The sequence below is a fragment of the Phasianus colchicus genome, chromosome 1 (genome assembly GCF_987193195.1).
Source record: "Phasianus colchicus chromosome 1, bPhaCol1.hap1.1, whole genome shotgun sequence".
Lineage (NCBI taxonomy): Eukaryota > Metazoa > Chordata > Aves > Galliformes > Phasianidae > Phasianus > Phasianus colchicus.
In genome coordinates, this window is record NC_143436.1 from 58108254 (window position 1) to 58123988 (window position 15735).

The following is a 15735-nucleotide window of genomic DNA, read 5'->3' on the forward strand; positions in this document are numbered from 1 at the left end:
GTCCCAAGGTTGAACTCTTACCTGTCAATTCCTGCTCTTTACTGGCTCTTCTATCACTATATCAAGTCAGTTCAGTGTGACATGTGCTGTTTGTTATTTCAGTGTGACCCCATATTGCTCTCCAACCTTAAAGTCAGGCTTACTACTCTGAAATCAGAGCACAGCTGAGATGGCAGCAATGACTGCCTTTGCTGCTGCGCATGCAGGTCCTGGCCAGTGCTCCTCTCAGTGCTGAAGGGCTCATCCTAGTCTCTGCCCACGGCTCAGGATGAAGATTGTGTTGATCTAGCACAAGGTATATGATTAGATGCCAACAAAGAAAATATTTGCTCAAGGGCTTCCACTTTACTTGCTTTTCCAGTTCTGTTTAAAGTCACTAATAAATTTTTAAAGATTGCTTTGTTGTACCTGCTGCAGAGATTATACGTATCTATTGTGAGAACATAGTGTTTAGAAAGCCATGCAAGATCTTGAAGGTTCATCACCATTTTGTATTAGATCAGGTTTTACAGAGTGACGGTGCATCAGCAAGAGACAATAGTTAAAACATACTTTTGCCATCAGTTATTTTTTGCTGTATGTTTACATTCTATGTCTGCTTTGCAGCCATGGGGCAAAGGTAATGCATAACAATAGTTTTGGTAATGAGAAATAGTGTGACATCAACCTTCATAAAGCATCTTGTTCATCTTTATTGCTTGTTGTTTCCTCCGTAAGGGAATGTTAAAGAATGGCGTCTACTGACTTAAATACCTTGTTTGTGCCTTGCTTATACCTTGTTTTTAGCTAGGCAAAGAGTACTTTCCATTTTATCCCTTGGTGAATGGCATTCATCTTTTGATTGTTCTTGCTAACCTCTTGTGTAAACTGGACTAGGTAAACCCTGATTGCTTGCATCAGCTGGGGCTTTTATACATGTTTGACCTTCAAAAGGAATTTACTTTATGTTTTTATGAAGATAGATTGGAAGAGATAAAAAAAAAAAAAATAAATGCAGATTTCTTTTAAGTATTTGGAACATTTCTTAACAGACCTGGGACAGAGCTACTTCAGTCAGTGAGGCATCTCAGCATCATTCAGTTGTTTCTTCCAGTCTGGTGTAAGGTGAGGAAACCCTCTTCTGAGCTTGTTTCAGTGGCTGTTGTGTTCTGGTTTGAGAATACTGTGGGCACTGTGCCAGTTAAGAGCTTTCAAAAATATGACACAGCAAGAAACGTTTTCACATTTAATTAAGGCTGAGCAGTGTTTGAGAACAAAGGTACGAATGCCCTACAATTCATTTAAATAGGCCTTGATGTCTCTGGCTGAACCAACTTATTTCATTTGTTTCAGGGCTCACTTTCTGAGGACCGAATAACAGTGTGAATTAAGCATGGCTGAGAGTTTGGACTAGTACAGAACTGCATGTGTTTTTTAGCAGCAGGTACCTCGTTTGACTACTGATATGGCCAACAGGTTGCGCCCTGCTGACTGCACAGTATTGAGGGTAGGTGTCTGAGCCCTGTCCCTGCTCTGCTGTGAAGATTAGGGCTGCCTGTGGAAGCTTGGTGAAAGCTCATGCAGGGAGGCCTTGAATTGTCAAAGGCAGGAAAGCTGAATTAGTGCTTTGAGAAGTCCTGAGGTACAGGAGGGAGGAATGTTCTGGTAAAGGGTTCTTGTATTTCTGTCAGTGTACTGATTATGTGGTTTCGCTAGTAGGCTGCCTCCAGTACTGGTAATCCCACATCTTTCACAAGTATTCATGTCAGAAAATGATTATAATGCCAGGACTTTGAGAAGAAAACTGCACTGTTTTCAAGCACACCTTCTATTTTTAACTGAAATTTCTGTGGTGGGAGCATTTCTTGCAAATAGTTGAGCCTGTACAGGGCTGTTCAAACCAAGGCCTGTCCCATTTTCCGGTGGTGGTGGTGAGCTGCTTCACACAGAAGAGATCTCATTTACACAATAAATTTGCTTTGTTAGTGCTGTATCAGTTGCTGGCTAGTGCAAGTAATGTGTATGCACATAACAATTTTGCAAAGAAATCAGCTTCACAGGGTTTCTACAGAGATTTCCACTTGTGGGAAATGCATATTAGTGTAAGACTGTTCTTCTCTTGTTGCTTTATTTCCCAGATAAAAATCAGCTCAGTACCATACTTAACAATTTCAGAACAATCTCCAGCAACTTCTATAATTAGAAATTGACAGCCTGGACATTCTTTTTTTGTTGTTCCTAAGCCTGAAGTTTGTGCCTTGTGCTCTTTAAGAAGTGCTAACTTTTGTTGAAGTAAGTCACCTTCTTACATATGGTCATTTTCTGTGGTTTTTAAAGGGTAAGTTATTTTCATTTGTAGCTGTCCTAAAAAAAAAAAAAAAAGTTGTTATCCTGTTGCTATTTGTTCTTTTCTTGTTGGTTGACTTTTAAAACTTATTTGAACAAAATGGCTTTAGAAAATGGATGGTTATCTTGATCCTGGTTGTCACAAGTCAGGAAAATGTCACTTGTAAATATTTAATGAGCCTTTGTGCAACTGACCTGATCAAGAACTGGGTAAGGACGCAGTCATAGGAGCTGTGGCTTCTGTAACCCGGATCTGTGAGGAAAACAGAGCACCTTTCCTTTCCAGGCTTTCTGTGATTTAACTTATTGGCTTGCATCGTAACTAGCTTTCTTCTTTAAATATTAAAGTAAGTGATCATTGTTTGGAGCCCTATATTAACAGCCTCCTCCTCCTTAGCTAGTTTGTTTTTCTGTGTGGTTTTTCACTTTTGGGTTTTCTGCTCCTTGCATATAGAAGACAGAATGCTGAGTAAAAGAAAACAGAGCTCTCCCCACTTCCCCTCAGCTGCATCTCTGCAGACCATAAAACCCATCTTTTCATCTTCATCTATCTTGACACTCAGTTTTTGCGTTCTCCCCCTGTGTGGGAGAGTGAGTTTGAACATAGTTGAGAAGTCTGCAGTGACAGAAATGCTCACAGAATTAGCTGCATTGGAACTTAAAACTACTACTAAATTAGCACAAAGAGGAAAGTTAAGCAGCTTTGATTTTTCAGCATACTGGTAACTACTGAAATGTACAGTTTTAAATCCCCCAAGCAGTACAGGAAAAAGTTAGGAGGATAGATGTACCTGCGTAATATTCTGGATGTTTCTGTGGTGTTGTGTTTTTTCAGAGTGTATGTTTCCTGGTGCAGTGTCAGCTTGTGAGCAGTAATAAACAATGCATGAGTGCCATCCCAGATGCTGATTAATAAAAACTCTCTGGAAAGAGTTAACTTTCTTTCACTTTCATCTCCTTTCTTGATGCCTTCTACATGCTACCAATTTTTTCAGCAGGCCTAAGAATAACTGGTTCTGCAACACAATGCTTCAGGGTGGTCTATATGCCATTAGTTGCTCCCATGCAGGCCAATTGGTTGTAGTTCCTCAGGAATTCTCAGGGAATTCTTTTAGAAACACTGAAGCTCAAGAAATGGAACATAGCCTTCAACCAGAGGTAACAGGCTGGCAAGGGATGCCTAGTTACCAATGTTTGGCTACTAGTTACCAGTGTTCATTAGTGAACAGTCCCAGGAAATGAGTTGTCTCTATGTATTGCAGTATTTCTGCAGCCAAAACAGTCTTTTATGGCATATTCGGCAGCAGTGTGACCCGCAACAGCAGCTGTGCCTCAGCACTGGTGTTAAAAGAAAAGCCATAGAGAAGTGAAGAGGGTAGAGGGACATGATTTTTTGTGACCCAGGAAGCGTGGAAAACACTGGGGAAAAACAGCACGTTGTTTGCCTAATTTCCTGTCATTTCTTTATTACCCAAGGGAAAATGACAGAAGTACTTACTGTACAGCTTGTATTTCTTTCTGAGAAATTTGTTAGGATAAGAAACTTCAGCTTGGCCTTTACGAGACCCTTGTCCTCTGCATGTAGAGCAGATAAAGATGCAGTCACCCAGTCTGCACCTTCTTCCTTCTTTAAGGTGGTTTGTATTTGGTTGACCAGGCAAGTCGACTCTCTAGTCACAGCAGTATTTTCACAAGTGTTTAAGGCCAGCCAGGGGAATGAGGAAGAGCCTTTTCTTCAGCTAGTTATCACGAGGCTGCAAAAACTTTAAAAGCAAGAAAAACCCAATGAAAACATGGAATATTCAGAACAAGGAACTGACCTTTACGAATTTCACAATCTATGCCTCAGGACTGGCACGATGTAATTGCTTTGACAAGAGAGCATGACAGTGCCAGGTTGCAAGAAGTGTGTACCTCCGGCTGGCCTTGCTGAAGCAGTAGGTACCCATTCAAGTGTTAGGAATTTGGCTTTGGGTTCTCAGTGCTGCTGGGGGCATACCCTGGGTTGACTTGTTTTACAGTCACTTGAACTAACTCCCTCTTTGCAGGAGAGCTTTATTTGTGGCAGCTGGGGATCTTCCCTTCATGTGTTCTTGACCAAATAATGCGGCTTTTGTTAAATTAAAAATAAACTTTCTTCTTTCGCTCAAGTCAAAACCGAAGAGATTAATACATCTCAAAGGGTAAACCCTGACAAAGTTGTCATTATTCCTCCTCTTCTCTTTGCTGCTGTGCCCGATGGGTGATGGGAGGCCTCAGAGGGCCCACCCCGGCCCCCTGGGGAGGGCGGGGAGCTGGCAGCGCCATGGCGTGTCAGCAGATGGAACCCAGGGGGATGGCGGAGCTCTGTTACAGCTCGAGCACAATGTGGGATGGAGTGCCAAGTGTTGGGCTGACCCACAGAGAAAGGCTTTGAGTGCGTGCCAGGAGCTGGAACTTAGGGCTGAAGAATGCCCGGCGTGTGTGTCGGCTCGGAACCATGCGGCATCTTTTGTTTTTAAAGGACGATGAAATGTCAACGTTGTCCCAGCCTGGCATGGAACCAAGGTTAAAATACGGGAATTCTCTGTTGATTGGGGTTCTCCTGGCTGATTGGCGCTGGGGGAGCAGTGCTGGGCTGTGAGCAGAGTGTGCGTTGCTGCCAACGGGCTGGCTGCACGGAGATCGAAGGCACGGTGAATCTAAAGGCACGTTTATGGCAGGGGGTGTCCTGAAACATCTCTAACAGACACGTGGGCTGTAGATCAAGAGGTGAAGGGCCGGGCGGACTTCCCGCACCCGAACCTGGTCTGCATTCGACTCCGGACACGGCGCTAACCGGGGCCGTACGTTCCTTAGGGGCCGCGGCCGTTCCTCCGCCCACACGGAGTGGGAGGGCCGCCGCGCTCCGGCCGCAGTCTTGTCGCTGTCTCATTGGCTGCCTTGCCCGTCGCTCCTGCGAAGCCCCGCCCACATTCCCCAGCTGGAGCCGTGGGGCCCCGGGGGCGCAGAGCGCCGATTGGGGCGCGGTCCGCCGCCCCGCCGCGCTCCTTAACCCCCATTGGTCATGTGGGCGGCGGGGGCGGGGCTTAGCGGGGGCGCGGCTCGCAGCTGGCGGGGGCGCCCCGCCCGACCCGGCACTCCCGGCTCCGGCGGGGGACGCGGCCTCGCAGCGGCGCCGGTAGCGGCGGCGGGCGGCCCATGGGAGTGGGCGGCACGGCGTGAGCTCGGGCGCGGGGCAGCCGGGGCCGCCATGGAGGTGTGCGAGAGCGGCGAGCAGCCGCCGCTGCTGCTGCATTGGGATCGCAAGCTGAGCGAGCTGTGCGAGCCCGCCGACCCCGACACCCTGCTGGGCCACACGGTGAGGAGGGCAGGGGCGGCCCGGGGTGGCGGCTTCAGGCCGGGCTGGCGGGCCCTGCGCTTGCTGCGGGGGTTCCATAACAGTGACTTCGGGAATAGTGGCTTCGGGAGCTCTGGCGCTTTCTTGCGCGACGTGCTGCTCCTGTTAGAGCCATTGGATGTCGGGCGGTGACTTTTAAAGACTCACCGGGAGCTCTTAGCGGTGGAAGGCCCTTCTTTCAACAGCCGTGCTGCGGTGGTCCTTTCTTTCCTTCCTCACCAAGGCAAGGAGGGGTGTTGCGGTGAGGTGAGAGGCCCTCTGGGTGCTCCAGCCATGCCATGTGGTTGGGATCCCCCGGAGAAGAACTTTGAGCCCACTCTCCTAGTTCACATTCTCCTATTCCTTTAATTAGTGCCCTGAGACAGATCTGGTGCTTGCGGCTGTGGTTGTACACAGATGTGTCACTGTCTTGCTTCGGGGAGCTGTGACTTGGTTTCAAGCTTTGCTCGACAGACAGAATGCCCCATGGTTGTAAACGGGGTGGTTGTCCCTATGCTGTTGGGAGTTGTAAGCACCAAGTGCTACCTTGAGGTGTGTTATCAAGGGGAAGAGCATCGCTAAGTCTGCATTAACGTGGGCTGCGACCTTCTTTGTTGGGAGCCACTTTCTACCGTATGTTTGTCTGCGTGGGTTTTGGTTGATTTTCTTCTTAGGTGCTTATAAAGAAAAGGCTTCTTTAGGGGCCATCTTGAAGTCTGATTAAAAAGCATGTAATCAATTTAGCTTTTGTTGTTTCTGGAAGAATTCCAAGAGAAGCCATCTGTAAAGAAATATCAAAGCAGCAAAGTGCTGTGGATAAGGTAGATGTAGTGGGGTGCTGGGAGCTTCAAGGGGGCAAAAAGAAAGCTTTCTGAAATGATCACATTGCGGGGAAAAGCACATATTTCTATACGTTGAACTTTATTTCTTCTGCAAAAAGTGTGTTGTTCTGCGTGAAGGAAAACACTGCTTGACATCATGAAACACAAGCTCTTCATTTATGTCTGGCTAAAGCTTCATAGGATTGTCGAAACAACAACAACAACAAAATCAACAAAAACCACCACCCAAAAAAAGCCCTCTGGATGAAACATCTGTTATTCTCCTGCCTTCTGCTTTCAATGTGGGAGGACTGGTTTGACCCAGCTGGCTCTGATTTGGTTGTGAGCTTGTTTGCTGGTGTTACTGAAAAGAAAAGGATGAAAGGTGAAGAGCTGAGCCTCCTATGTGCTGTCTGTGGCATCTTCTGGCCTTTGCATGATTCTAAGGTGCCCTGTAGCTGTGGGTGCAGCAGTGCAGCTGTTGCCTTGCTCAGAGATGCAAGTTACCACCCAGAATGGACCAGCACCAATGCCTGTGGAGCTTAGTCCTTCAGCAGTGTGAAACTAGTGTCCTGGTATTAGATGTGGGTCTGTCCCTGCCACACACCTGGGTGTGCCAACCCTTCTGGATGCGCTTGGGAAGAGCCGTGAGGTCCAGCAGTGCAAGTAGGGAAGGTGGAGGCAGGACAGCTGGTTGGGATGCATGGCTGCAAGAACAGGGATCCACTTCCTTCTGCAGGCAGACCTGTGTGTGCAAATAGATTTGGGGAGAGGGGGGAGTTGTGTAGCTAGCTGTCTTTTGTGTAATTTAAGTTAAATTTTAACCTTTTAACAACCACAAAGGCTGCGCATGGTCTGGTGGATTTGAAGCTATCGGGCAAATGTGGAAGCATGCATATACTTAAAAACTCAAATGCTACTTTAAGCTGTTCCAGCCTAATTACCAGGACTGAATTCCAGCCTTTTACTTTTCCCTTTCAGCTGGTGATTCACCAGCACAGGTGTGAGGAGGTGCCAGACAGTAATCAGCTGCACTGGGAGAAATGGGCACCTCGGGGGACTCAGCCTGGGATGGAGGGGTCTCATTCAAGTCTGTGTGCTTTGCAGGTGTACTTGCGTGCTAAATAGCTTGGTAGCAGGTGGTTTTTTTTCCAGAGTGGTTGTGTTTCTCGTGGAAGAAAGAATAGGATTGGACAAGAGGGAATGGCCTCAAGTTGCACCAGGAAAGGCTCAAGTTGGATATTGGGAAAAATTTATTCTCAGAAGAAGTGGCAATGCATTGGAACAGGCTGTGCAGGGAGGTGGTGGAGTCACCATCCCTAGAGATGTTGAAGGAAAGGGTAGATGTAGTAACTTAGGGACACGGTTTAGTAGGGAAATATTGGTGGTAGATGGGTGATTGGACTAGATGATCTAAGAGGTCTTTTCCAATCTTAATGATTCTATGAAAAATGTTCTAATAAAAGTCTGAAAAGCTTCCCAAGGGTTTGTTCACAGCACGTATGATGTGTCTGCCTGTAATCTTCATCTCGCCTGCAGCTTGCTAGGCTTGTGTGCGGGTAATGTTGTACCATAGCATTTTGCAAGGCATTATTATTGGAAGGTTTTTTTTTCTTTTTCCTGGCAGTCAAGCAGTAAGGGAGCACACAGCCTGCTGCAGCCTGGAGGGAGCAGAAGCACGACAGGCTGCAGGCTCCTCACTCCCTTCTCTGCTGCCAGTGAACCCTCGGTAGGCCCCAAGCAGGTGGGCTGGGGCTTTGCTCTGGGCTGATCTACAGCAGACTTTTTGTCCTTTCCCAGCATTTTCTGTCTGTTTTTTACACCTTAGCTACTGGCTGCTTCCGATTGAAAGTCACCCAGGTTGCATACCCTTGAGCAGGCCTGACGTTGGAATATTGGAATGCCCCAACCAGCACGTCACCAGTGCCATTTTCTGAGCAGCATTAGAGCTCAATAAGCCCACTGCTGCATCACCAATGCCACTCCAGGCACCTCACCCTCAGACCTCACGTGCAGCACGAACAGTTGGGTTGGTGGCTGCATCATCACCTCCTCATCGGCCCTGAGAGCTCAGTGGTGGCTGTTGTCATCTGAGATGGGTTGGGAATCTTGGAGCCAGCCTTCCTCCTTCAGATAAAAATTGCCCACTGCAAGCCTCTGAGCTCCCCAGGAGCTGCCGGTGACTCATTTCCTCTGCCACAAAAACACCACTGGCTGTTGCTCCGCATGCTGATGATTTCTGCAGAAATGGGGCATCTGAGTGAGCTGCCGTGGATTGGCTGCAGTCTTCAGAGCCACAACACTGGTGGTGTTTAATTGAAATGGAACACAGTGCTTTGATTTTTACAGTGTGTATTTAGTCAGAAGTTGTGGTTAGCGAACGTGTGGCTGTGGGGCTGGCTGCATTTTAATCCGTGGTGGTCGCCTGTGCATAAGGTTGCTCTGTAAAACCTGATGTCGATACAGGCTAATCCTATTTATTGTTTTACTTTATTTGGTAGGGAAAAGGTAATTCATTTATTTGAAAGTGGGGTTTAGCCAGCTGCTTGCTAACAAGGAAACTGAAGTTTTCCATTTTTCCATCCCTATACACCTGCATATGGAGGGCCAGATGGCTGACTCGAGGTGGAAAATGTGTAAAATCAGTACGTCCAAGGATTATTGCCAAACTCTTCCAGCAAAGAGGAGAGAGACGTGAGAGTGAGATTTTATTTTTAAGTAGTTTGTATACAGAATTTGTGCAAAGTGTTAAATTTTGAGAATAACTCCCCATATGAAAAGCATCAGGGTCACAACTGATTAGCAGCAGAACAACTTGTACTTGGTGTTCTGCACCAAAAATCATTTTTTCCCTTTCATGTTTTCTTCCAAAATTTAAATACAAATATCTTTCCTGTTTGCCAAGAGACGTGCCAGCTGCTCGTAATGGATTTAAACAATCTACAGTTTCTCTCAAAGCTGAGATAAACACACATGTGATGCTTTGGAACTTTTCTCCTACCCTCATATTTTCTGATAGTTAAATTAGAAAAATAATGATATCGAGTTGCTGGCTCATTGCATTTGGATTATCTGTAACTGTATAGAGAAGAGCTAGATCTGCAGTGAGGACAGCAGCTGGAAAAACTGTTAGTCTGTCCTGAGACTGACTTTAAAGCTCGGTAGATGAGAATGTGCCAGTGTTTAACGTATGAAAACACTTCTTTTAAGGAGCATGCGTGTCTGTGGAGGAGGCAGATTAACTGTGAGTCCAGCTGGGTCACGCAGCATGGCCTGAGGATGCTGTGTCCTGCTGCCCTTCCCAGGTGCTGACCCCAGCTACAGTTGTGTACAGTCGCCTGCCTTCACTTTGCTCCTGTGCAGCGAGAGCTGGTCACCCTTGTGCAGGCAGTGGCAAATAAAATAAAAATAAAATAAGTGTAAACATAAATCACATAGGTCTGTGGCCAGCATGCCGCCAGCTCTGGCTGTCTGTCTTTGTCTGTGCTTCTTGCTGCCTGGCTGTCACCTGCAGCATCCCCTGCCTGCTGCAAGCACTTAGCCATCTCTCTGTCTGACTGATGCGGGATGGAAAGAAGTGCTGCAGGAGAACATCACTAGGTGAGAGTTAGCAGTTAGAGGTAGCCACCTTTTGCAGAGGGATTAGCTTAGCTCAGTGACATGCTCCACACTCTGTACTATCTGCCTCTCATGAGCTTAAGGAATCTTTCCTCTAAGTTCTCCCATTCCTTGCTGCAGCTTTTCATTCCCCATAGGATATGAACTTGGGGAGCATCCCCCTGGGGTCCTCTTGTAGAAGAACTCTGCACCTGGTTTTCTGGGGATGGCACATTCCATGCTGCTGTTGCGCCCTGAATCATGCAGGTGAGATGATCGGGGCTGTCTGGATACCCTTTGGCTGCGTTTTTTTCTGGGTGACAAGACCTGACAGTGCGGTTCTGCACCTGGATGTAACCGCAGGCTGTTGCGGCAGCTGCCTGAGAGCTCATCCTCTTGAAAAATGACTTTCTTGCATGACAGAAAATAGTTTTCAGCAGTATGTTTCCTGATGCATCTTGCTTTGTCGCAGCTCAGGTACTGGTGTTGACATGAGAGGGCAGGTGGGAATGCTTGCCTGGGGAAGAGACTGGTGGAATTGCATTTTGGGCTGAAGGAATGTACAGTGGAAGTAGTCTGGCCAGCTTCAGGTGTGCCTAAATGTAATACTGGTGAGTTTGGGAGATGTAATGCTGGTAAGTATGCATATATTATTTGATAGCAGTGGGCTGCTACTTTGGGAACAAAGAGGGTTACCTGGAGAAGACATCTGCTCAAGGATCATTCGTAGGGAGAGGCTGTTTGAGAAGAGCTTGATGCAGAGCTGTGCACGTCCCCTTTCTGTGGTATTTTCCTGAGCTCTCTGTGGCAGGAATGGCTGCTGCCTGTGTCTGGGAGCTTTCAAAAGTAGTTTGTGCCTTCAAAAAGCTGAACCGGGTTACAACCTTGATGCTAAATGAGTGCAGGAAGGAAGCAAGTACTCAGTCGAATAAGGAGTGTTTCCTCTCAGGACTCAGGTTGGGAACGAGAGTAGGTAGTTGGACAAAATAAAGAAGGTGAAATGGAATAGACCTGAATTACTAGAGCTGTTCCTATAGCTGCCACCCACCCAAATGTGTAGCTTACTCGTGCTGCTGACCTTTTGGTGCCTCAGCTGTGCCTTGGAAGCTACTCAGTTTTCTTTCCTTTTTTTATTGCCATCTGCCACTAACCGGCTTTCAATCTTCTGTATGCGATCTGGCTCCACTGTGGTGACAAGCAAAAATCTAATGGAAAAATGTGACACCCACTTCATCTCTTTCTTCTCTGCCAAGAAAAAGCATTCCTCTTCTGCCATGCTGGGGCTGGCCCTGTACTTCTACACAATCTGTTAGTTGTATGGGGTGGAAAAGGGAGACTGTGCGGCTTTTGGGGAGCTCTGGGCAGGCCCTGGTGCTGAGAGCTTCTGGCCTGAGTGATGCTGAGCTCTGATCACAGCCATGGATCAAGGGACTGCTTTATTTAGGGACTGCATTGTGAGGCTGAAGGAATGTACAGATCCCCAAGTTTTCTGGATAAAATTCAGAACATCTTACACACTCTTCTGTAGCATGATATGCTGGAGCCTGCACCATTTGCTTCAAGAATGTTTGTCTAATCTACTACCTGTTAGGATTGTCTCCTGCCTGTGTTATTTGCTTTTTGTGGCTAACCCCAGAGCCGCAGGCGTGGGCAGAGACCACCCTACATTGCAGTCCATGTGATTAGCTCACAGAGCTTTTTGTAGACCCCCAGACCAGCCAACCAAAAAAGCCCTCAAATCCCAAGGCCTGAGTACCGAGCATGTCTCTGTTCCTTCTTCCCTACAGTCCAGTAGTGAATATTATGTGCAAAGGAAAAAGACTGCTTTTTATTTTTTCTCTCACTTCCCAACAGGTTCTACTGTGACCTTCAGTGATCAGCTTGCCTGTCTCTAATTTTGTGTGGGTTAACTGAAAACAAGTATTTTCATTTCTTCTAGCACCTGAAGAAATGGTTTGCCTGAGTATTTGTGGAACCAAAACTTAAGAGCAAAACGCAGATGCTGCTCCTGTCTTTTTCACAGCAGAAGCAGCAATGTGGCTGGTGCCTGTGAGGAAGGCTTGTGATATAGAGCTCCATGATCTTTAAGGTGTCTTCCAACCTAAGCCATTCTATGATAGTATGGCCAAGATGAGACCTTCACAGGGAATCAAGGCTAGGGCAGGGTGTTATTTCTTGATAGCTGGCTTTCTTGAATCTGTTCTTGCTAGCAGAAGTTGGAGACATGGGAAAATATGACATCTGAATGCTTGCTTTCATACCTTATAATATGAGGCAGTGGCTGACTACAGAACATCTGTCTTTGCCATCTCTGTAACTGGGTGTAACTGGCCTCCTCATCAGCCATGACTGGCCATGAGTTTGACTGAGCTCCCTTCCTTTGCCCTCTCTTCTCGTCTCTGCCGTTTCTCCTTGCACAGCAGCACAAGGGATCTGGGGTCAGGGCTGCTGTGGTGTGTGGGGGAGGCTGACAGGCTGCATTTCTTCCAAGAACAGGCATAAAGCATAGGTGTGAAAGAAAACCAAGCCAAACTTGCCCACATTAGGCTCTGCTGGACAGCTTAGCTCCCTGTGCACTGCTGTGGGGGCTGATCACACTGTGAGGGACATCCGTAGTGGTTGGCCCTGTGCCTTTTGACCAGCCTCAGGGACGTGACTCACGGATGTATTTCCTCTCCGGGCTTTGGAGATCCATGCCTGCATCTCCTTCTGTCTCCTCCTCCCCTGGCACCCGTCTATTTCCCTCCTCCACCTCCAGAAGGAAGCCAAGCTGAGTGTGAGCAGCACGAATGGCCTGTGCCTGTGGATATCAAATGACAAAACTCCGGAGTGATCAAGGGAGGGAGCGAGCTGGTTTTTGTGTGCTGCAGCCCTGTCCGGTGGTGCCCAGTTGGCTGGGCAGCAGCTGGAGGGCTACACTTGGGCATGGCTCCCCAAAGAAGCAAACGCTGTGCAAGTTTGCTATGGCATTGCTGTGAAGGGGTGAATTTTCTGGATGCAGAACTTGTCTTCTCGTCGTGCTTTGGTGCTTTGCAATTCCATTCCCGGTCGGTTGTTCTGCTCCTCAGAGATTTCAATGGATGATTTCATTTAGTTGTAGAATAGATTAATTTACAGGCAAGGATGACCAAAAGAGAAAGAAAAGGAGATTTAGATGACGTGTCAGGGAGAAATATTTTACTTAGAGGGTGGTAAGGCTCTGGCATGGGCTGCCCAGAGAAGCTGTGGTGCCCCATCCCTGGAGACACTCAAGGCCAGGTTGGATGGGACCCTGGGCAGCCTGAGCTGCTGGGTGGCAGCCCTGCACATGGTGGGGGGTTGGGGCTGGGTGGGCTTTATGGCCATTCCAACCCAAACCGTTCCATGGTTCTATGAAGAATATTGCTTCTGTCCTTGCCCAGGGTGACTTACGGCCGCTCATTCAGCTGTCCTGATTTTGCACAAAGTTCCAGCTTAAATCCAGCCTACTGTGTCCTTCTGCACTGAAAAAGTTCTGCAGGGAGTCTGTCTGCTTGGGGAATTGGAAAAACGGTTTCCTGTTGCTGCAACTTGATTGTTGGGTTGCTGCAAATATTTTGCAAAATCACAGGGGAGAGAGGGACTGAATTTATGTTGCTGTTTTTTCTCAGATAGAAATATATTTGCATGACCATAATCAAAAGAAAAGTGGCACTATAATATTGAAAACTGTGTAGCAAATACGTTTTAAAAAAATAAATAAATAAAAAATAAAATTAGAAGCACATTTCATACCCAGAACTTTTTTTTTTTTTTAGCTTTAGTGTAAAAGATGTGGGAGAAAGACATATGGACAACTCTCTCCGCAGTAGCTTGTTTGGAACAGCTTTCTGGCAAGATTGAGGATGAAAAGCTTTACTTAGTTTTAAGATGCAGCTACAGTTTTCACAAGGGCATTATGTGATATGGCAGCTGGGTAGGAATCTCTGGAATTTTGGTAGCTAGAGTAGGGCTATAGGGAATCTCTGGACTCATTTGATTTGGTGTTTCAAATTGGCAGATATTCGCAGGGGAAAAAAGGAGATTGGAAAAGGAGGCGAGGAAAGGGAATCTGTAGGAACTTGTGTCTCTGAAGATGAAGAGACACCTGAGATGTTATGCAGTGCAGAAAGCTGTACAGTCTGTATTTCAAAGGGCCCAGGATTATTACTGTGGAAGGCTTTGCTACAGCAGTGATGAAGATGCTGAAAAGTACAGTTTGGGGGCATGCATGGAAACCTGGGCCAGCTTACAGTTCAGCTGTGGGTTATTTAGTTCTTGACACCTGGATAGCTGAAAGAGACTAATTGTGGGGAACTCAAGAACAGTAAAAATAAGTGTCTGAAGTAGCTGGTTAGTGAGGAAAGATGAAAAGCATGAGCTCTGTCTTGCTTTGACAGGTGTTTGGAAGAGGATGGGGAAGTGATATGATCAGAACTGTTTATGTTATGCTCACGCTAATATTATGGAGGTTTCTTTCTTGGTTTCATCTGAAAGTGAAGTATGTAATGCAGTTTTCATTATCAGTACCAGAATCGAGAATTTGCAACAGCTTTGCTTTCAGCTGTGGTTCTTATTGCACACAGGTAATGAGAATCTCTGCACTCCCAGCTGATCCCTTTATAACTCTGTGCTTGGAATAAAATTATCATTGTCACAAAGGGATGTATGAATCTAAAGCTGTTGTTATGCCATTGTTTTTTTTTTTTTTTTTTCTGAACTGTTAATGTTGTCTCAAAAGACCTTTTCTCTTTTTGCCCCATGTAATACTTACAGGGTAGAGAAAAATGGAGCATCCGCTTGAAGTAGATTTAGTAAAGTGCAGAGGAAATAATAATGCTCAGCTAAGAAAATCCAAAGGGAAAAGGCAATGGTGGTAAGTCTAAATGCTACAAAACTCCCTGAAATCAATGAATGTGGAAATTCAATCAGCCTAAAAGATCCCAGACAAGTCTGGCTTTTTGACACTGATTTTCTTTGGGTCATGACATCGTGATGGAAAATTTGAAAACATGAATTGATTAAGGGAAAGAGTAAGGGGGAGAAAGTATGGACCATACACTGGGAAACTTGGTACCAAATGTATTAAAAATACAGAAAAGCTGATACAGGATCATGTAGGTAGAGTAGGATAGAGATATTCAACTCAGTGGAGTTAAGTCATTTATGAAAAGCAGATACAGTTAGATGAACTACAGCTTTCATTCTTTGAGATGAAAGATTTGAAAGTATATGAAATCTCTTTGGATATAATTGGTGATTTATCTTGCCCTGTTTGCAAGTGTACTACAAAATATATAAGCAATAAAAGGACTGAGTGAGTAAACGCTAGAGGATAAATTTGGTGGGTTATGCAAAAAGATACCAGGCTGGAGGCCTTAATCTTGTGGAAAAAATGCAGAATGAGAATCAGTAGCTGGACTTCAAGGCCCAAACAAGAAATTAGGCTAGTGTTTTAGGAGAGAAGATAACTGCTGAAATAAACAGCAAGGATAGTGGATCAAATGGTAATTTCTCAGTTGCTGCAGCATGCCCATGTGCTTCTCTCAAGGTTGTATTTCAGTGAAGGGCAAAATATCAGACTCTGTAAGAGAGTGCCTCAGGTAAACTCAGTGGACTGGTCATGTGGAGGGTCAG

The 15735-nt window shown here is 46.2% G+C and overlaps 1 protein-coding gene across 2 annotated transcripts in view; it reads left to right on the forward strand.

Annotated features, from left to right (window-relative positions):
- The first annotated feature begins 5439 nt into the window (after positions 1 to 5439).
- CREB3L2 (cAMP responsive element binding protein 3 like 2) overlaps positions 5440 to 15735 on the forward strand; it is a 77573-nt gene continuing 67277 nt past the window's right edge. For both annotated transcript variants that reach the window (XM_031589807.2, XM_031589808.2), the window contains exon 1: positions 5440 to 5665. In XM_031589807.2, coding sequence (XP_031445667.2) covers positions 5558 to 5665 — 108 coding nt within the window. In that variant the 5' untranslated portion in view covers positions 5440 to 5557. The remainder of the gene's footprint in view (positions 5666 to 15735) is intronic.